A 23,056-nucleotide genomic window follows, 5' to 3' on the forward strand; every position below is an offset into this window, starting at 1 on the left:
TTTGAGAACCTTGTCGTACGCTTGTTAGCCATTTGGGTAGAGGTTAGGACTAGACATGGATATCTTCTTTTGTGAGGTGCTTGTTCAAGTCTTTTGCCCATTTTTTTTTTTTTTTGTGGTACACAGGCCTCTCATTGTTGTGGCCTCTCCCGTTGCAGAGTACAAGCTCCGGATGCGCAGGTTCAGCGGCCATGGCCCACGGGCCCAGCCACTCCACGGCATGTGGGATCTTCCAGGACCGGGGCACGAACCCATGTCCCCTGCATCGGCAGGCGGACTCTCAACCACTGCGCCACCAGGGAAGCCCTCTTTTGCCCATTTTTAACTGTATTGTCTTTCTTTTGCCTTTTGCTCTGTAGTTTTTATATATTCTGCATACAAATCCTTCGTCAGATATATGCATTGTGAATATCTTCTCCCAATCTGTGGTTTGCCTTTTCACTATTTTCATGGTATCTTTTGATGAAAAGAAGTTCTTAATTTTAATGAAGTCTCATTTGTCAACTTTTTCTTTTATGGTTAGTGTTTTTGTATCCTGTTAGAGAAACCTTCTCCTATCTCAACCCTCTTGCTTTTTTATTTATTTATTTGAGTAATTCTGATTCATTAGATTTTTTTAAACATCTTTATTGGAGTATAATTCTTTTACAGTGGTGTGTTAGTTTCTGCTTTATAACAAAGTAAATCAGCTATACATATACATATATCCCCATATCTCTTCCCTCTTGCATCTCCCTCTCACCCTCCCTATCCCAGCTCTTGCTTTCTTAAAATTTAATTACAATCTTTTTTCTTTTTCAGAGAAGCCTTGGTTGTTTTGTTTTGTTTTTAACCTGCCCACTTCATAATCTAATGGATCTGGCCTCTCCCTATTGTGATAAGAAACTTTTTGTGAAACTAACATGAAATTAACAAGGTTACAATGCCAGTAGCATCCATCAAACCAAATTAAATTTAGAGTGAGACTCTACCAGCTTACTGAAAAGCTATGTATGTCACTATTGCAACTCCCAGGAAAATGGAGGAGATTCCACATCCGGTGTATGTTATAAGCACTAATATCCGTTCATTCACTGCATCCACTGCAGACCTGGATAAATCCTAGGGAATGCAATGTGTTGTATTTTATACATTTGCCAGGGCAAGTTTATGGTAAAACACTTCCAGTGCTCACTAACAGGAGGTTCCCAGGATGCACAGCATCTCTGTTAAAGCTCTTACAAAACCAGAGTATGTACATGGATATATGATAACACTGTATATTGTTATATTGTTGGTTGAGTATATTGTTGGTTGAGTATGCCTAGTGCAACTTACTGTGTATAGGGCATGGAGACCCATCAACAGTACTGGAAGAATATTTAGTCCTTGGTTTTATTGTCATTAACATGTTTCACACTTCAAATATAACCAAACTAATAGATGTGAATTTGGGATACAAAGTGAATTATTATCTATACTGAGCGTCCCAAAACACTGCACAGAACATCAAAAAATGTACCTTTCCCTTAGACCTTAAATAATTTTCATAAAATTAAGTGACAAAATGGACCTTAGAGATCACATAAACCAGTAATTTCTTAACCTGAGGACCATAAAAGACCTGAAATGGTATGCAAAATTATTTGAATGGTATGCATCATACTGGGAAGACGGTCCATAGCTTTCATCAGATGGTAATGGAGCTTCGTGACTCATAAAAGGTTAAGAAGTGCTGGTCTACTCTGGTAGTTCTCAACTGGACACAATTTTGCCCCTGCCCAGGGACAGGTAGCAACGTCTGGAGACATTTTTGGTTGTCACAACTAGAGAGGGTGCTACTGGCATCTAGTGGGTAGAGGCCAGGAATACTGCTAAACATCCTAGAATGCACAAAACGGCACCCACAACAGAGAGTTATTTGTCCCAGAAGAGCAATAGTGCTGAGGTTAAGAAACCCTGGTCTATTCCAATCTTTCACATTTCAGAAGACAAATGTAAGGTCCAAACAAGTGAAATAACCTGACCAAGATCACAGAGATAGTTAGTGACAGAGCTGGACTGTGGGCCCTGGTCTTTTGACTCATGCCATAATGTTCTAACCAATTTGCAGGGGAGTAAACAAAATTCTTAAAGTTCAATAATTATCAGTGGAGCACCTCTTATTTGTTGAATAGATATGGTAAAAAGAAAGAAAAATATAAAACAGACTCTCAGCCCTCAAGGAGTTTACCATTAGTAGAAGAAACAACTCATACACAACACATTCAGATACTAGTATATACTATGTACAATAAAGTAATTTAGGAGAACTAACAAAGTGCTCAAGGGTGGGTAGAGAAGAAGGAAACACATTTGAGAGCCATTTTGAAGGAAAACGCATCAAGTCCTGATGTTAGGGAGGACCATAGGAAACGAAGGAGATAGAAAGGTTAACAGTGACTCCGAGGCTCTAAGCCTGGATATGCGAATTGATCAGATAACTCTTGTTTGGTTAAGTACCACAAGCACTAAAAAAATATGCACTTCCCTACAGTGCAATTAGACAATATCTATTACAATTTAATATTTTAATTGGAAGCAATTCTACTTCCATCGATTTATTCTACAGAAATGCTTACACCAATATTAGAAGACAAATAAAAATGCATATTACAGCATTGTTCATAACGGAGAAAAACAGTAACAACTCAAATGCCTACCTATAGGGGATTGGTTAAATTCATTGTGTTAAATCCACACAGTGGAATACTATACATGTATTTTTTAAAAATTAAGTAGATGGATATGTATTTGCCTGAAAGCTGTCCAATATATATGGTTAGGTGAAAAGCAAGTGGTAAAAACAGTATGAATAATTCGACCCTATTTTTATAAAACAAAAACATATATTAATATACACACAGGAAAAGAACCTGAAAGAATATACATAAAGATGTTAAAGGTGGTGATCTCTTGGGAGGGGGATTATAGGGACCTTTTCTGTAATGTTTGAATTTTGACAAGCAGGCATTAATTTTATAAGGAGAAAAATAAATATTTGTTTCAATTTGCTCTACTTTGAATGAACAAGGTAGGGGGCTGTTTTTCCACTTGCGTGGAACTTTTCCACAACTTAGTTCACACATATATTTCTGGTCTGTAATCTAATAAAAAGTTGTCAAAATTCTATAAGGAGTGATTGAGAGACAACTCACCATTAAGACTCCAAAATGGGTGAGATGGTCACACTGACAGATTGTGTAATTCAGGTTTGTTTCCTTTACTTTACAGCCTGACGTCCACCTTGCCCATCTGCAAGCGACAGAAGGGAATTTCAAAGCAATTTTGCTTTTCTCAGAAATGTTTAACTTTTCATTATATGTACCTTTCCAAAGTGTGCTATAATTAGTATCGTTTGTTAAGGCAGCAGGATAGCCGTATAATTGAACACTGAAATTAAATTAAGTCTAATAGGCAAAAGTGACTTGTGGGGAACTTCGTAAATGGCATAACTTCTTTGGTTCTCACTTTTCCCATTCTTCTACAGATTAGGACAGACTTCAATGATGAACAACAGTTCTACCACCATGCTGGAATGACAGAGTAAGGACTGTTTTTTCAAGGAGCACAAAGGGGAAACGGGTAGATCTAGAACTTTTTGAAGGGCATGAGCTATGGAATATAGGCTGACACGTGGGCTTCCTTGGTGGGACTGGAATAAACATCTGAAACAGCCAGCTCAACCCAGAATTCAAATGGTCTCAAGTGCTTTGCATTTAAGCCAGATGATGGTCTGGAACTCCTCAGGGCCAATTAAAGCCTCTGGTCTATTTGCCACCTGCCTAGTTTCTCACTCCTAAGCATATTCAGGGTTCTAGAACTAACCCACATACCTCAAGAACCTGTAGAGCTTGCGTACTAGACCAGGTTTAGAGTAAAACCTCCAGAGTAGTACCAGACCAGAGGGGTTATCCTAGGGCAGGCATCTAAGTGTGGTCAAAATTTGTCCATCCAGGATAATGATAATAGATCCCAGAAGTTCTGGATCCATGGACAGAGGGGCAGGGGCCAAAGATGACCTGGGAGGAGCCCAGCAAGAGGTATTATGAACACACAGATCAACTTACTGAGGCTGTGGGGAACAAAGCCTACCATTTTACGGAAATCTTATCCTGGGCGACTTGGAGGGGACCAGAAAAGGACAGCGCTATCTCTGTTATAGGAAAGCAGTAGTATTCCACATGCCAGGGAGTCGAATGGGAAGAGAATTTCCCCCTTTTTCCCCCAGAACTCCGAGGATACTAAAAAAAGGAAAAGTCCCAGGCAGAGCTTCCACAGGTGGAAGGCCTGGTCCCAGAGCCACTCCTGACATTCCAGGGGCAATTGCTTCCGTGTGGAATTCTCTGAGATTTGGCTATATCCCTGGAGATTCCAATGGCAATGACAAGCTTAAGAGGAACCCATTCAGCAATCCCCTTCCACGACCACTTCTCTTTTTTTTTTTAATTTTTATTGGAGTGTAGTTGATTTACAACATTGTGTTAGTTTCTGCTGTACAGCAAAGTGAATCAGTTATACATATACATATAACCACTATTTTTAGATTCTTTTCCCATATAGGTTATTACAAAATATTGAGTAGAGTTCCCTTTGCTATACAGTAGGTCCTTGTTGGTTATCTATTTTATATATAGTGGTGTGTATATGTCAATCCCAGTCTCCCAATTTATTCCTCCCCCCTTTCCCTCTGGGTAACCATGTAAAAAATCAAATTTTTCACATCCGTGACTCTATTTCTGTTTTGTAAATAAGTTCATTTGTACCATTTTTTTTAGAGTCCACATATAAGCGATATCATATGGTATTTGTCTTTCTCTATCTGACTTACTTCACTCAGTGTGACAACCTCTAGGTCCATCCATGTTGCTGCAAATGGCATTATTTCCACGACCCCTTCTCTTATGGTCCCCAAAGACTCATACCCAGCCAAGCAGGAAGGACCCTTCGAGACCAACTAGAAAGTCTTATCCCCTTCGTGAAAAGATAAAAAGATTGAAGCCCCTAGAGAGTAAATGGACCATCCAAGGTCACACAGTCAATGTAGAAGAGAAGAAGGAAAAATGTGGCCAGTCTAATGGGAAAGACAGATAAAGAGAGCCAGATCTTCATCCCTTAACTTTCTTCAAACAGCTCAGGACTGCTCTGTACTGGGTCTTGCAACTTTGTTTCTTCCAGCTTGCTGAGTTATGTGATTTTTTCCCCTGATCTCCAAAATAAGTCTCTTCTCAAAAAGAAAGTTTTACAAAAACTCCCATGCCCTAATTAGATATGAAACTCATGTTTGTATCTTGGTCATTCAGAGTCCCCTGTAGGGTCTGATAAGACAGTAACTTCAGTACAACTCGCTCCCGTGTAACTGCCAGATAGCAACATGGTCAGGGGCAAAGTCTCATTGAGAACCAAGGCCAAAGCTTGCTAAGAAAAATACTTACTGTTATTCTCAAGGTCCCAAAAGGCACAGTGAACTTGATCATAATTCTAGAAAAAAGAAAAATCAGAGGCAAATACCTTTCCTTGTGATCGTTACCATACAATGACAACTACACACAAGTGTTTTCTTCTCAATGTTTTCTCAAACACTAGACACACACACACACACACACGGACCGTTTGTGAGTTGGTTTTAAAACGAACCCCAAGAATCTTGGGGTACACAAGTGAGAAAATAGTATGTTACTGCTGCATGGTGAACTGGTATGTGTCCTTTAAAGCATTTGGTAACATAAGAATTTGCCACGTCCTTCTGGTGCAAAGTCCAGGAGGGGACCGTAGATGGTCAATGCAGGTCTGATGTGAGGTGGGTGTTTCTTGTGGAACTGTGGAATTTGAGGCTCACAGCTGAGGTCAAGCCTTATGGATACAAGATTGAGCCGCCTATCATTAGGCCTAGTGAACATTCCTGAAACACTCTTGCAATCTCCAAGGAAATGGAGGGCAATGAGAAATTGGTTATGGGGGATGCTTGGAGAGCTGTGGCCCCAGCCAGAATGAAGAGATCTTACCCATTAAACATGCTTCATTTCGTATCTATTTCTGTTTAAGTTCCCTCTCCCACTCTTCCTTCTTCCCTACTAGAATTAAGGTCCATGAAAAATGTGCTGTACCATATGGTCTTTTAGATTGGCAATGAAGGAAGCTATTAAGACTCCACACTGGACATACATTAACATCAAAGAATGGAATAGTAGTTCATTCTTATACCACGGCTAAATTTGATCGTTTATTAATATATTCTTTATGTTATGCCATACGACTATGGTTTTAATCCTTTGGTGATAATTAATACATATTTTAATGCTCTTCATGGAAAATCAAAGGATAAAAATGTTCCATTATTTTGAATGAAGTGGTTTGCCTCCCTCAAAAATAAACGGAATTAAATATCATTTAGAGTGATGGGACAACCAAAAGATCCACCTGCCCCCCCAGTGACTCCCCTGCCAATCTGCCATTGTTCTAGAAACGCACTATATTATTTATCCCTTTAGGCTAAGGCATTATTTCTAGAAGGCCCCAATTACAATACACCTCTGCTACCTGGAATGGGAAAATTTTCATTAAGTCTTGGAATCACATCTGTTAAGTAGCCAATGTTTTTTTAAAATATTTATTTGTCTGCGCAGGGTCTTATTTGTGGCACACGACAACCCTCCCAACTTAGTCTAAGAGATGTAGTTTTCTGTAGTGAAAAGGCCAAAGTTGGAGAAACACACTGCGACCCAGGGTTGAATTAACCTGCTCTCTGGCTTTATTTCCTTGACTTACAAAATGGCGGCTGTTCAGGGAAAGGAAGTAAACCATTGCTCACTCTTCCACCTTCTGGCTCTAGGCTCCAGTTGTACCTATTTCACTTCTGAACCTTTACAGAAGCAGTGTCCTCTGCCGGAAACACTCCTCCCTCCTTTCCTCACCCTTTTTCATCTTCTAGCTGGTACTCAACCTCGGGTCTCAGCTGATGCCTCTCCTACAGCTGGCCTTTCCTGAGCTCCCACACAGGGGTAGATGCCATCCCCGTGCTTCCAGAGCCCCTGTGCCGTATTGTACTTGCCTCGTGCTTTGTCCCTCTCCCCGAGGACTGCCCGCGAGTGGAGGGGTGGAAGGGGAGGCACGTGTTTTCCAGGAGTGGTGTCTTATCAACGATCCTTAAGGTAGTATGTTGTAATGACAGTTAAGATTTTGATTAAAAGATGTTAGAAGAAGCAGTGCGAAAGCAGGGCTGTGAGACTCAGAACTTGGGCGGGGGATGGGATGTAGTTAAACGGTGGCATCTCTTGTAAGTGCTTACTCCCCCAAAACAGTGGCCCAGGTCCCAGCCTCAGGTCACCCCCTTCCATGTGAGAACCTCCCCCCACCATCCAGCACCACACAAGACACATAGTAGGAATTTAATAAATATTTCCTAACTGAATAAATAACTGGGTGAATAAATGAATAAACTGTGTCACCTCCAGCAGGGCCCTTCCCCTCTCTGGGTCTCAATATCCTCATTGGTAAAATGAGGAGATGGGACACGATTAATTATAAGGACCCTTCCGGTTCTGAAATTGATGGTAGGCTACTTCTAATCCTCCTTCATCTAGCACCATGACGTCTGAAGGCTAATTTTGGCAAAGATCTTTAATCTCTTTCAGTGGAAGGTGTTAGTGAATAAAAATGACTTATTAGGTGTGAAATCTATGCAAAACAGGTTTATCTTTTATTCTACAAAACAAGCACAGCTCTCTGAAGAAAGGAGAGAAACTAAGACTAAAATAATGGCATCTGAGATGATACAGAGAAATTACAAGCTCACCAAAATGGCCTGAGTGCTATGAACCACATTCTTAATTTTTATTAAAATTATTTGTTCATTAACTGGCCTGTCCTGGGTCCAACCTATTATTTCCATTAAAAAAAAAAGGTCTAATAAATATATAGCTACTGAAAACCTGTTGGGTACCTAACCTTGTGCTAGGTGCCATGAAAATAAAACATGCCTGAGCCATGATATATGCCACAACCTCCTTGGGAATACCAATCTAGAAGCTAGGCAGAGATGTAAGACAAGAATACAAGCAGGGGGCTTCCCTGGTGGCGCAGTGGTTGAGAGTCCGCCTGCCGATGCAGGGGGCGCGGGTTCGTGCCCCGTTCCGGGAGGATCCCGTGTGCTGCGGGGCGGCTGGGCTCGTGGGCCATGGCCGCTGAGCCTGCGCGTCCGGAGCCTGTGCTCCGCAATGGGGGAGGCCGCAGCGGTGAGAGGCCCGCGTACCGAAAAAAAAAAAAAAAAAAGAATACAAGCAGGGAGGTGAGGACGAGAGCAGGGACTCATGAACTCCAGGCAAACTTCCTGGGTGGAATTTGAGCTAAGCCCACAGGAACAAATAGAATTTAGATAGAGGGGGAGCAGTTACAGAATTCCAGGAGAACTGAGCATCATTCAGACATAGCTAGAGATAATGTGTTATATTTGAGTTGGTATGTGGTATGTTTAAGCTGGCTCAGTACAACCTCCCCCAAAATAACTCTGTGAAAATTTGACCATTAGAAATTCATTTCTTTGGATAGTATCCTTAGAAAATGCAAACACACCCAGGTATTAACGTATGAACCTCTTAAATACTTGAACTTTGGAGTCAGACATCCTGGGTTTGATTCCTAGCTATGCCACTTCCTAGCTGTGTGACCTTGGGCAAAACTACTTAACTTCTTTGTCTTAGTCTGTTAGGGCTGCTATAACAAAGTCCAGATTAAGTGGCTTATAAACAACAGAAATTTATTTCTCAAAGTTCTGGAGGCTGAAAGTCCAAGATCAAGATGCCTACATGGTTGGGTTCTAGTGAAGGCTTGCTTTCTGGTTGATAGATGGCACCTTCTTGCTGTGTCCTCACATGGTGGAAAGGGTGAGGGTGCTCTCTGGGGCCTCTTTTATAAGGGCATAATTCCCATTCATGAGGGCCCCAGCCTCATGACCTAATCACTGCCCAAACAACCCACTTACTAATACCATCACCTTGGGGGTTAGGATTTCAACACAAGAATTTTGAGGGGACACAAACATTCAGATCACAGCACTCTTTGAGTCTTGGTTTCTTGTGAGAAGTAGATGAGCTATTAAGTGTAAATAACAACAATTAATAGCGATCATCAACAACGTCATGCAGGGGCTTCCCTGTTGGCGCAGTGGTTAAGAATCCGCCTGCCGAGTCTGTCATACAGAGTGAAGTAAGTCAGAAAGAGAAAAACAAATACCGATGAATTTGGTAAAGTAGCAGGATACAAAATTAATGCACAGAAATCTCTGGCATTCCTATACACAAATAATGAAAAATCTGAAAGTGAAATCAAGAAAACACTCCCATTTACCATTGCAACAAAAAGAATAAAATATCTAGGAGTAAACCTACCTAAGGAGACAAAAGACCTATATGCAGAAAATTGTAAGACACTGATGAAAGAAATTAAAGATGATACAAATAGATGGAGAGATATACCATGTTCTTGGATTGGAAGAATCAACATTGTGAAAATGACTATACTACCCAAAGCAATCTACAGATTCAGTGCAATCTCTATCAAACTACCACTGGCATTTTTCACAGAACTAAAACAAAAAATTTCACAATTTGTATGGAAACACAAAAGACCCCAAATAGCCAAAGCAATCTTGAGAACGAAAAATGGAGCTGGAGGAATCAGGCTCCCTGACTTCAGACTATACTACAAAGCTACAGTAATCAAGACAGTATGGTACTGGCACAAAAACAGAAAGATAGATCAATGGAACAGGATAGAAAGCCCAGAGATAAACCCACGCACATATGATCACCTTATCTTTGATAAAGGAGGCAGGAATGTACAGTGGAGAAAGGACAGCCTCTTCAATAAGTGGTGCTGGGAAAACTGGACAGGTACATGTAAAAGTATGAGATTAGATCACTCCCTAACACCATACACAAAAATAAGCTCAAAATGGATTAAAGATCTAAATGTAAGGCCAGAAACTATCAAACTCTTAGAGGAAAACATAGGCAGGACACTCTATGACATAAATTACAGCAAGATCCTTTTTGACCCACCTCCTAGAGAAATGGAAATAAAAACAAAAATAAACAAATGGGACCTAATGAAACTTCAAAGCTTTTGCACAGCAAAGGAAACCATAAACAAGACCAAAAGATAACCCTCAGAATGGGAGAAAATATTTGCAAATGAAGCAACTGACAAAGGATTAATCTCCAAAATTTATAAGCAGCTCATACAGCTCAATAACAAAAAACCAAACAACCCAATCCAAAAATGGGCAGAAGACCTAAATAGACATTTCTCCAAAGAAGATATACAGCCTGCCAACAGACACATGAAAGAACACTCAACATCATTAATCATTAGAGAAATGCAAATCAAAACTACAATGAGGGATCACCTCACACCAGTCAGAATGGCCATCATCAAAAAATCTACAAACAATAAATGCTGGAGAGGGTGTGGAGAAAAGGGAACACTCTTGCACTGCTGATGGGAATGTGAATTGGTACAGCCACTATGGAGAACAGTATGGAGGTTCCTTAAAAAACTACAAATAGAACTACCATATGACCCAGCAATCCCACTACTGGGCATATACCCTGAGAAAACCAAAATTCAAAAAGAGTCATGTACCAAAATGTTCATTGCAGCTCTATTTACAATAGCCCGGAGATGGAAACAACCTAAGTGTCCATCATCGGATGAATGGATAAAGAAGATGTGGCACATATATACAATGGAATATTACTCAGCCATAATAAGAAATGAAATTGAGCTATTTGTAATGAGGTGGATAGACCTAGAATCTATCATACAGAGTGAATTAAGTCAGAAAGAGAAAGACAAATACCATATGCTAACACATATATATGGAATTTAAGAAAAAAAAATGTCATGAAGAACCTAGGGGTAAGACGGGAATAAAGACACAGACCTACTAAAGAACGGACTTGAGGATATGGAGAGCAGGAAGGGTAAGCTGTGACAAAGTGAGAGAGAGGCATGGACATATATACACTACCAAATGTAAGGTAGGTAGCTAGTGGGAAGCAGCCGCATAGCACAGGGAGATCAGCTCGGTGCTTTGCGACCGCCTGGAGGGGTGGGTTAGGGAGGGTGGGAGGGAGGGAGACGCAAGAGGGAGGGGAACATATGTATATGTATAACTGATTCACTTTGTTATAAAGCAGAAACTAACACACCATTGTAAAGCAATTATACTTCAATAAAGATGTAAAAAAAATGTCAAGAAGGTATATCTACATAAAGTGTAGTTACTACAATAAAATAAAATTAAAAGAAGGAAGAAAGTAGATTGGAGGTTTCCAGGGGTTGAGGGGAGGAGAGAATGGAGACTGACTGCTAACATGTATGGGGTTTCTTTTAGGAGTAATTAAAATGTCCTAGAATTAGTGGTGATGGTTGCAAAATCTAGCAAATAGACTAAAAAACACTGAATTGTCCACATTACATGGCTGAATTTTATGATGTCAGTACCTCCATAAAAAATTTTAACTACATTGAGATTAATTTATACTTATCAAATCAAGATCCTAAAATCTGATAGCATGCTGTGTCGATTTGAAGATGTTCTGAAACAGGCACTTTGCAAGTGGGAGTATAAGTTGGTGCAATTATTACAGAGAGCATTTTGACACCATCAGAAGTATGATTTATTTGAAAAGACACATGCACCCCAATGTTCATAGCAGCAGTATTTACAATAACCAAGACATGGAAGCAACCTCAAAGTCCATTGACAGATGAATGGATAAAGAAGATATAGTATATATATATATATATATATATATATATATATATATATATATATATATATATATATATATATAAACAGAATATTACTCAGCCATAAAAAAGAATGAAATATGCCATTTGCAGAAACATGGATGGACCTAGAGATTGTCATACTAAGTGAAGTAAGTCAGACAGAGAAAGACACATACCATATGATATCACGAATATGTGGAATCTAAAATATGACACAAAAGAACTTACAAAACAGAAACAGACTCAGACTTAGAAAACAAACTTATGGTTACCAAAGGGGAAGAAGGAGGAGGGATAAGTTAGGAGTCTGGGATTAACAGATACAAACTACTGTATATAAAATATATAAACAACAAGGTCCCTCTGTATAGTGCAGGGAACTCTACTCAATATCTTTTAATAACATATAATGGAAAAGAATCTGAAAAAGAATATATATATTTACACATGTATAACTGAATCACTTTGCTGTACATTTGAAACTAACACATTGTAAATTAACTATACTTCAACTTTAAAAATACTAAAAGAAAAAAAGGAAAACCATTAAAAAAATTAAAAAATAAAATAAAAAATACTAAAAGAAATAAGACAAATAAGAAAAAAGTGAAATGATAATGTAAAGTCTAGCTTTATCAATTCAAAAAAATTTTGGCATAGCAAATAAAAGATAATTTATCTTAAAGAAAAGTATGACTGACCCAGCAATTCTACTTTTAGGAATTTATGCTTTAAGCATACCATACTTACACAAAATGACACATGCATGATATCCATTATAGCAGTATTTTAAAAGTAAAGTGTAATTATCAAGTTAAATTACCATCCGCAGGCAACGGTTAAAGAAATCAATTGTAGCATATTCATGCAGTTAATACAACTCAGTGAAAAAAAGAATGTATATTATATTATCATATACTAGTATGATAATATCTGCAATATAATGTTAAGAGGAAAAAGCAAGGTGCATAACAGCTTGTATAGCACGCTCCACTTTGCATACAAAAAGGGAAGAAGAATACACACACACACGCATTTCCTTACAGATGCATAGATATCTCCTTGGATACTAACTGAATGGCTGGGGTTAGCAGTGGGAGGGAGAGGTTTCACTGCATACACTTCTTTATTTTTTCAATATTGAACTATATGAAGTATTACCTATTAAAACTTTTAAAAATTTAAAATAAAACAAAAAATAATCAGCCAACAATTATAAAATAAAAAACATTATGAAACAAAAAACACTGACCGTTCTGACTTCTCATGCTCCACTCCCACCTCCACCAATGTAACTACCTCGTTTCTGAAATTGGATTGTTGTCAGGTAGGTTTTTCTGTGGGTGGTTTGCCTGTACTCTCTCTGGTCTCAGGTCAAGTAGACAAACTAACTGAGTTCCATTATTTCTCTAATGTGTACAGAACAGTCTTACCGTCACTTATTGTAATATTAGCAAGGTCCACAATCTTATTAGGAAGGCGCTTGAAGCAATTTGCATTGTTTAAACTTTGGTTTTTCCCAGTGAGATTTGCCAGTGTTGATACTGATTGAGCTGAAAAAGAGAGGAGAGATAACAAAAAGCTTCATGGTTGGAAGATGAGGCCAGAATACTTTGAAAGCGAATGGTGAAGGAACACGGTGTGTCCTTGGCATGCCTCCCCTTTGCCCATTCCCAGCCTCCTGGCTGAGATAGCAAAGGTGGTAGCCCAGTGTTTGTACAGTGAAGAAAACTTTGCTCCTGGGGAGCAAGTGAATCTAGGGTCCCCATGCAGGAGGTATAAACAGGCAAGAGAGGCTGAGATGGAGCAGGGCCACATCCATCGGACTGGGAGTCAAGGCAGAGATTTTTGCCCCTCTGGACATGACTCCTACCCTCACTTTTGCCCCTTACCCTCATTTTAAGAGGGAATTCCTGTTAGAATTGTGGTCTCTATTTCAGCATGTTAATTTACTCAAGGCAGTTAGTATAGCACCCTCTGTGACTCACTGGCCTTCATCATCCACCCTCCACTATGCCCCATCCAATTCAAGCCAGTTCATTTCAAATCAGCTAACACATTTATTGGGAACCTTCTGTGTTCTAGGACTGGTAGTAGGTACTACAGACAAACAGGGCAAGGTCTCATCCCTTGAGGAGCTTGTAACTTGGTGCTTTGAGACTGTAAATGTAACTACATTTATTAGGCAAGATATGAGATGGAAAAAGTGTAGAAACAAAACAGAATCTGTTGAGCCATCAATCAAGGAGATCTTATTTGCAACTTTTGAGCTGAGCTGGACGCTAAAAGGACAGAGATGGAGAAAGTGTCCCCCACTCCTCCAACCAAGCAGAGCAAATAGCACAAGCAGAGAAAGAGATGCAAGTCCACAGTGGCAATGGCCCTTGTTGGCTGGAGTGCATGTTAGGGAAAGGAGCCTGCAGGTCTTGAGTACGTTAGGGGTTTGGACTTAATTCTTGAGGCAATATGGAACTGGAGTGGGAGATTGGAACGATGACAGCCATACGTTAGGAAATCACGCTGGTGGAGTGTAGCTGGGGGGTAGTGGGCAGTTAGAAGGCAAGGAGACTACTTTAATCGTAGGCACCCAAGGAGTGGCAGTGGGGTAGGAGAAGAAAGGGTAGATGTGAGCTCTGATTATGACCACAAAAGCTGCATGACTTGCTAAGTGATTAGATGCAGGCAGGAAGAGGTAGGACCCTGTCCAAGATGTCACCTCCAAAAGAGAATTTTTAAGCTTTTGTCAAAACCTGCTGCCCCTCTGGCCTGCCCACTTAAGTTAATGGCATAAACCAGTAGCAGAGAGTAGGAAAAGAGGGGCTGATGATTTTAAAAAGGAAAATGTTAAAGTCAACAATAGAAGAGTGATTTAGTAAATTATTATGGCCCATCAACAAGGTAGCTTCTGAGGCAGGTTTTTGAAAAAGTCATTAAGAAGATGAATGTAAAGCATGGAAAACGTTTGATAAACCATGGAGTGAAAGGGTGAATGACATTAGTGCTATAAGGACGGTGAATACCACTACATACAATTTAAAGGGCATACGGTGAAAGGCCAAATGGAAAAATACAACTTAAAAACAGCTGTGTTCAGGTCGTGGGATTATGGGAGCTTTTTTTTTCTCTTCTGTTTTGAAATTTTTTCTGGAATGTTATTATATGGCATGTGTATGCTTAAGTAGGTCCACAAGGTAAAAGAAAGAAAGGGAGGGAGCATGCTCAAATGACATGGAAACATGCTCCCAATTAAGCAGACCTTTATGTATCTGAACGCTCAATTAGAACTCGGCTGGTACGTACCAGATTCTAGTAGCGTTTCCATCCTGATTTTTTATGCATCTAGTTTGGGCTGTCTCGGTAGGGTGGGTTAAGAGCCACTTATATGTCCCTTTGTATTTAGAGGCTGTTTCTTCAGCTTTGCACTTTCTGGACTCTACAGAGAAAATGTATGCACATTTGAAAGGGCAAAAGGCACTTAAAAGTTTCATGAACATCCATTATCACCCAACATTATTACCCTGCACATAAACATCAGCTAATAAAAGGGGAAAGTTTTCTACCAGGCAATTTAAACCAGGCTGAAAATAACATTAAATGGAATCTTTTTTTTTTTTTTTTTAAATAAGGCTCCCAGTACGATCTCACATTTGGTCCTTTGCCTTAAAACTACCACTTGATGGGCCAGTTTTTCTGCTTTGGCTCTATTAAAATGGTACATAGGCATTGAAAAAAATCAAGCCACGCAAAGGGATGTAGAGTGAAAAATCAAATCAGTCCCCACCTGTCGATTGCCTTCCTTTTGAGTGGCAGTTGTTAATGGTTTGAGGTGCAGTGACAGGAGGCTAAAGGCTGGCTTCTTTTTCTGGTGGCGCCTCCCTTCTTAATGGGCTCTGGGGTGGATTTGGTTTTAGTAAACTCAGTGTATTCGTCATCGGTAGTACAGACCAGGGTGCTCTGTTCTCTTGTTGATGCTGACGGCAAGGTTTTGCTGCCAAGTGTTGTCACATTAAGGGAGACATGTCCTGAGCTAAGTTTATGTGGTAAGGTCCCAGGTTTGTTTGTTTTTTGCGGGGGGAGGTAGTTGTTTTGGCCACGCCACGCGGCTTGCAGGATCTTAGTTCCCCGACCAGAGATCGAACCTGGGCCCACGTCAGTGAGAGCATGGATTCTTAACCACTGGACCACCAGGGAATTCCCAAGGTCCCAGTTTTTACTGACCACCCACGAGGTTTATGACCCTGATTCCAGAAATCAGGGTGGCCGGAGAAGCGGGCCAGCCAGCCTTGCCCAACCATTCCAGTTTTCTCTCTGAGTGAGGATGTAAGACGCCTTCTTCTCCCTCTCTGGTGTATTTAAGCAAGAGAAACAGTCCGCCCACTCCATTGATGAACTGGCCGCTGCTAATATCCAGAGCGGATCGATGGTCTCTGGTAACCCCTCCGGCACTCGTTTTTAAAGCTCTTCCAGGTAGAAAGGTTGCCAGGGCAAGATGAGCACTGAGGCTGTGGAAAGGAAATCGAAGACAGTTTCTCTCCCCCTCTGAAGGCAGAATCTCTTACTATGTATGCATTTGGAGCTTTATAACAAAGAGTGAATTTATATGGAAATACCCAATGGAAATTACCTTGTTTTTTCACTGCAACGTGTTCAGACTTTACTAATAACGTCAACTGACCTGGTGTGAAGTTTCCATGAGTGAGGTTGCCATGTATTTTACTTTTGATCCTGCTAATCAATTTGGTAGGCACTAATGAAGAGTTGGCCTTTATGATGACCTGACAAGCACAGCTAAAAAGAAGAGCAAAAAAAAAAAAGATGTTGGAGTTATGGCCACAGAGTGCAACTTGGCCTGCGTTGCAGATGACTTAATTAGTAGTCCATAAATGTCAAGCATTTTACAGCTATTAAGTGGCAAATCTTAAGAAATGATGGAAGACAGCATATTGAAGTCATCTGATAAATTTTCTCATATCCAAAACAAACAACTCAAAACCCATTTTCAAAAGAAGAGTCAGCAACATTTGCATTATGTTGAAATTGACTAGCCATGCGATTTCTAGGAGTTTGTGATAATTAATAGGGAAGATGGAGTACTCAGGATTTATTACTTCAGAGAAAACCTTTTACCGTTCTGGTCTCTAATTTACCCATCATTACCGCAATAATAAGGCAAATAGGCACATGCTCAATTAGTCTACAAAGCTGCGTTCTGAAGAAGGCCTATTTCTATAATAGAATAATAATGATAATAACAGTAGCCAACATTTGTAGAGCTCTTGTTCTGCATGTTTTAATTCATGTTATCTTCACAAGAACTTCATGAGGTAGTGCTATTATTATCCCCATTCTACAGATGAAGGAACTGAGCCTTAGCCAAGGTCACAAAGACCTAATATTTCATTTCGGAATGTTCTGTCTACTAAAAGATATGTTATGAAAGAATAGGGCTGTCCTTAACCTCGATCTCTATAGTGAGGTCCTCAAACATTCTAAATTCCTCTACTCCTCCATTACTGAGCACATTTCAGATTCACAAACTTACCTACGCCTTTTCTCCATTTCCATTTGTAGATACATCTTTTGGAAGAACCCATTTCCTATATTTCCTATCAGCTCTTGAAAGTCAGATGCGCCTGTGTTTACCTAAAATTTCTCTCTATGTCCAATCGAAGCCATGCCCCCCCCCCGCGACTGATCCATATTTGGTGAAGTCCCTGTTCATCCTACCCATTCCACTGGTAGACTATCTTCTCAGCTTTCATCTTCTCAGTCTGAAGAGGACTCTTCTTTTTTAACCCTCTCCTCTTGCTGCAAGAGTAGAGCAGACCCTCTACCCTTAGCACCCTGAACATTTTAATGACCTTTCCATGAGCCTCCTATGGCTATATGTCCTTCTTGGGCTGCATCGAGCAGACCAGCAATAGCCAGTGTTCTGGGAGGAGCCAGACCACGAGTCTGAACAGGACCGAGGCTGCTTTCCATGTTGTTTTTCAATTTCCCTGCTCAGTATTTCCTGGACTTTTTTGATGACAATAAATGCTTTATTGACCTATCCCCAAATCATGACCACTTTGGACCCCATTTTCTCTTCACTACAAAGAGGCAGCAGGCAGGCTGTTAGGCTGTGCCGTGACCAACAAAAACAACTTATTTCGTGAAGGCAAGAGCCCATTTACAGCATCTGTAAAATAACCACCGGGTACTTTGATCTCCTTCTGACAACTCTGACCAACAGGCTACACATACAGAATTAAATGGAAGGAAAATCAGAACTAAATGTACCAGCTACGAATAAACTCAGCTCCTACCTGTATGGTACACGGGAAATTGTAGCCATTCCTTGCCTTTCTCTCTGTTTCAAATAACGCAAAAGAAAAGTACGTAGTCACTGAAATCTTTAAACAAACGTCACAATTGACTAGGGGGCTTATCGTTAACAACCACGATCGTAATTATACTTTACATTTATGTAACCCATTGCCATCTAAAAATCACCTGCAAAAACATCAATGCATTTAGTCCTGACACCAACACTGTAGGGTAGGTAATGCAGGGGTGGTCACCCCATTTTCTAGTCTCACAGAACTTAAATGATCTGCCCAGTATCCCACAGCTGATGGCTCACAGGATTTGGATCCAAACATGGTGATGATAATTTTAACACTAACAAGATTTCACTGTACTCTATGTCCTGTGCTAAGCACTGTATGTAAGTTATCTCGTTCCATCTTTCCAACAGCCCTGTGAAGAACGGTGATATTATTATCCTCATTTTACAGATGAGGAAACTGAGGCATAGGAAGTTTAATTAAGTTGCCCAAGGTCTCACAGTTAGGAAGTGGAAAAGCAGAGATTCTAACCCAGGCAGCCTGACTCTGGGGACCATATTATCACCAAAAGGTTTTTACATCTATTATTTGACAGGAATTTTACTTATGTGATGTTATCTATACTGTGTTCAATCTTTAAATTCTGACTCAGGTATTTACAGAGTGTATTTTAAATGATGGCAGATAATTTGCAATGCACTGTAGGCTTGACTGTATTTTGTATAGTCAAAATATTTGTCTCAGATTTAAACACCTTAAACCCTGGGCGCATACTAATTCTTTCAGAATCTAACATTGTAAAGCTTTGACGCACTGGAACAGATGATGGAAGATAGTTTTGTCACACTCTGGATTTATTACGTGAATGCCTGTCTTGCAAACAATTGTGTCACTCTTGGAAAAACCAGGCTTTCTTGCCAGATGTCTACAACCAAGAAATTCCATTTATCATTTACAATCCCCAAATCATTCCATACTACTGTAGCCCCCAAAATGTGCCTCAAAAAACTACCACATAGACAGTTCAGAAAAGCAGAGGATGGCTTTCTTAGTGGCTTCTTGTGCAGATCCCAAAGAAAGTAATGTAATTTGACCCTCAGTTATCACAACTGAACTTTGCCTGATAATATACCCTTGAATGGAAGAGCTATTTAGCTATATCTAATCAGGTATAGGATGGGTCGCAAGTAGATTTGTTTTGAAAAATTACTTACAAACGTTCGGTCCATGGTTATTTCTTCCTCAGTAGTATCTCTGTACCAAAATCATCAAAAAATTATAGAAAAATGAAATATAGTACCAAATACATGAGGGAACAAGTTCAGGAGAATGACAACTCAGGCAAAACAGTAACATCCACCAGCTTGGAATTCTCATAATACTAGGGCTCTAAGGAGACACTTTAAAAGAGCTGGGTCATTATTTGCACTCCAAAATGGTGGTAAGACTTTGCTTCAGCAATCCCACTTCTAGAAATCTATACCAGCCGGGGTGTATAAAATAGATATACTAAAGTGAAGTAACTGAAATGTCCATCACTAAGGTAATTGGATAAATACACCAAGGCACACCCGTACAAAAGAATTCTACGCAGTCATCAAAATGAATAAGCTAGATCTGTATGTATTGGCCTGAGAGGATGTACATGAGGTATTCTAAAACAAGAAAAGAAAGTTGTAAAACAGTGTGTAGAGTGGGAGCCCATTCTCTTAGTAAACACATGGCAACAAATCTAGAGAAATATATAAAATAAGCTGTTAACCAGAGTAGGTGGGGAAAGGCAGGTTTCTGAAGATTTTTGCTATCCATGCTATATAGTTCTGTAAAGCTCTAAGATTTTACAATGACCACATATTACCTTGGTGATAAAGAAAAATCATAGACACAGTTCTTTAAAAGAATGTTGTATACTCCAGACATTTCCAATTTTCTTTTAATAACCTATCGTGGATTTACTTCCATTACATTCTATGAACCTTCTTGAACCCATTTGTGTTTGAACACGCAAAAGAAACCAAAATCCCAGGGTATGGAAGACAGGCAGTCACATTCAATGTTTTAAAAAATCAGCTTACTATGGTATACCAGAACCATGCTTATTTTTCAAAGGGATTCTTCTGGATGTCCCTTTGACAGGGGGCTAGTATATGTGCAGGGCAGGAGCAGAGAAAATAGTTCTCAGATGACCAGTTGCCTTTGTCATGGTCTTCTGGATACTACTCAGTGCCTGCCAATTTCACTGCAATCACCTCTCCAAATCTGTGCCCCAGGCAGGTCTTGAACTAACCAGCGTTCCTCACTCACTTTAAACATTTCAAATTCCCTTGGAATTTCTAATTCCTGAAAGTGCATTATCCAAAAGTAAAAGGTCTTATAAATCCTCATGCAATGGCCATCCCTAGCCTTTCATCCCTTTAAGACATGATTTTTTTTTCCTTAAGTCACACAATCATAGCATATTAAAGCTAAAAGTGGTATTAGGGGTAACTGAGTCCAATTCTACTGTTTCCCCTATTTACTTTCTTCTGTTTTGTTCTCCCATTGGCTTTATACCCTACAGTAATAATATAAACTTCTTTCTCATTCCAAAGAGAACTTACACTCAGAAGGGAAGATGAAACTCAAAATGCAGCAGTCTCTAAATCTCAGAGAAAAACAAAGGAAATCCCCTCGGGATAGAAACAGACCCACAGTGGATGACACTCACATACCTGCTTTTAATTTGAACAGCCAGATTAGCAAGAACAGATTCACTGTCCTGAAATATAGAAGTCAACTGTAAAAGATAAGACATATCAGTTTGAGGACTCCTGCTGCTCTTTCTTAACCCAGCAACGTTACCTGAGATGATGTGATCATTAAGCTGCATTCATTATTTCAGTTGGTTCAACATCTCCATCTCTCCACTCAGCTTTTCAATTTACATTTTACCTATTGTTATGGGATGAACTGTGTCCCCCCCCCCAAATTCATGTTGAAGCTCTAACCCCTTCATGTGACTGTATTTGGAAATAGGGCCTTTAAGGAGGTAATTAAGGCTAAATGAGGTCATAAGGGTGGAGCCCTAATCTGATAGGACTGGTGTCCTTATAAGAAGAGGAAGAGACACCAGAGATCTCTCTTTCTCTGCGTGCACACACACAGAAAATGCCATGTGGGAGGACACAGTGAGGTGGCCATCTACAAGCCAAGGAGACACGCCTCACCAGAAACCAACCCTGCCAGCACCATGATTTTGGACTTCCAAGCTCCAGAACTGTAAGAAAATAAATGTCTGTAAAATAACATACACATAACTGAACCACTTTGCTATACACCCGAAGCTGACCCAGCATCGTAAGTCAACTATACCACAATTAAAAAGAAAACGAAAGAAAAGCCTGTCATTTAAACCACCTAGTGCATCATATTTTGTTATGGCAGCCCTGGTGGATGAATACACCCCCCCCTTTTCAAGCACTTATAATCATGTCGTATATACTTGAAAATAAATGCTGATGGGGAGAGAGGGAAAACAGACATCATCGTTTACTGTTGGTGGGAGGTCACTTAGTGATAGCTATTAAAATGTGAAACATTCATGTCCTTTGATCCAGCTATTCCAGTTCTAGGAATTTATCCTACAGAAATACTCAAGTGCCCCCCAAATTTATTGCAAGGGCATCATTGTCAGCATTGTTTCCAAATAGAGAAAAAAATAGAAACAACTTAAATGTCCACAAAAAGATGCCTGGATTAAAAAGAAATACTACAATACAACGATCCAGTGAAATCCTGTTAAAGTATATGAGGTAGATCTATATTTACCAGCATGAATGTGCTCAAAGATACAGGGTTAAGTGGAAAGAAAGCAAGTTGCAGAATAGCGTAATTACTGATTCTAATTACTTTTGTAAAGGAACACACATGTATCACTGTTATTATATGTATAGAAAAAATCTGAAAGAATATACTTTAAACTGGTAAGAGGAGTTAATACAAGAAGCAATATCAGGGAGGATATTTACTTTCTGGGTTTCAGATTTTAGTCTCTGAATTTTTTACGTATTACTCTTATCATCAGAAAAATGTAAGGATAACTGAAACATCTCTTATGTAAAAGAGAGAAGAAATGAAAATGCAGAAAACAAAAATATTTTAAGTATAATGGCATACGCTATGTTATCACGGCTCTCCTAGGTTCCCCAAATAGGGAAATTTGGCAAAGACCCAGAATTCATGTCAGTGGAGGGAAATGCACAGTTCTAAACCAATTAAAATAATAACATCCCATAAAAGCTTTTAGCATTTGCACTATGAAAGAGAGACCTCATACATCCTCATGGTGTTGATTACAGAGTGGATAAATTTGCAGCAAAAATAATCAAAACCAATTTGCTGTGAAATTATGGGTAGAAAAAAAGTGTAGCCTAGTTTTAATCTACTCAGTCATATTTTTTTCACGTATTTTTTATGTAGCACAAATATTCAAAAGATTATTTACCAATTTTTTGCAAATTCTTTTACAACCCTGGTAATAGGGATCCTTAGCTCTTCATCAAAGACAGAGAAGCTCATTTCAATATTGTAGAAGGAAACTGTAATTAAAAATAAGGAGATTAGGGCTTCCCTGGTGGTGCAGTGGTTGAGAGTCCGCCTGCCGATGCAGGGGACACGGGTTCGTGCCCCGGTCTGGGAAGATCCCACATGCCGCGGAGCAGCTGGGCCCGCGAGCCATGACCGCTGAGCCTGCGCGTCTGGAGCCTGTGCTCAGCAACGGGAGAGGCCACAACAGTGAGAGGCCCACGTACTGCAAAAAATAAATAAATAAATAAGAAATACCTGTACCCTTCTTTTTACCTTTCTGCCTTCAGAGAACTGGCTCCCTTGGAGAACACACATCCCATTGTGCATGCATTCTGTGATGCCACATA

The 23,056-nt window shown here is 39.8% G+C and overlaps 1 protein-coding gene across 1 annotated transcript in view; it reads right to left on the reverse strand.

Moving 5' to 3' along the window:
* ADGRG4 (adhesion G protein-coupled receptor G4) overlaps positions 1–23,056 on the reverse strand; it is a 60,578-nt gene that overhangs the window by 16,504 nt on the left and 21,018 nt on the right. Inside the window, 14 exon segments of the mRNA XM_060137263.1 lie at positions 980–1,101; positions 3,177–3,264; positions 4,963–4,975; positions 5,454–5,499; positions 5,883–5,938; positions 13,248–13,296; positions 13,298–13,367; positions 15,115–15,247; positions 16,439–16,602; positions 18,123–18,168; positions 19,351–19,397; positions 20,855–20,919; positions 21,625–21,637; positions 22,627–22,720. Of these exon segments, the coding sequence (XP_059993246.1) occupies positions 980–1,101; positions 3,177–3,264; positions 4,963–4,975; positions 5,454–5,499; positions 5,883–5,938; positions 13,248–13,296; positions 13,298–13,367; positions 15,115–15,247; positions 16,439–16,602; positions 18,123–18,168; positions 19,351–19,397; positions 20,855–20,919; positions 21,625–21,637; positions 22,627–22,720 (1,006 nt within the window).

The sequence above is a fragment of the Lagenorhynchus albirostris genome, chromosome X (assembly GCF_949774975.1).
Source record: "Lagenorhynchus albirostris chromosome X, mLagAlb1.1, whole genome shotgun sequence".
Classification (NCBI taxonomy): domain Eukaryota; kingdom Metazoa; phylum Chordata; class Mammalia; order Artiodactyla; family Delphinidae; genus Lagenorhynchus; species Lagenorhynchus albirostris.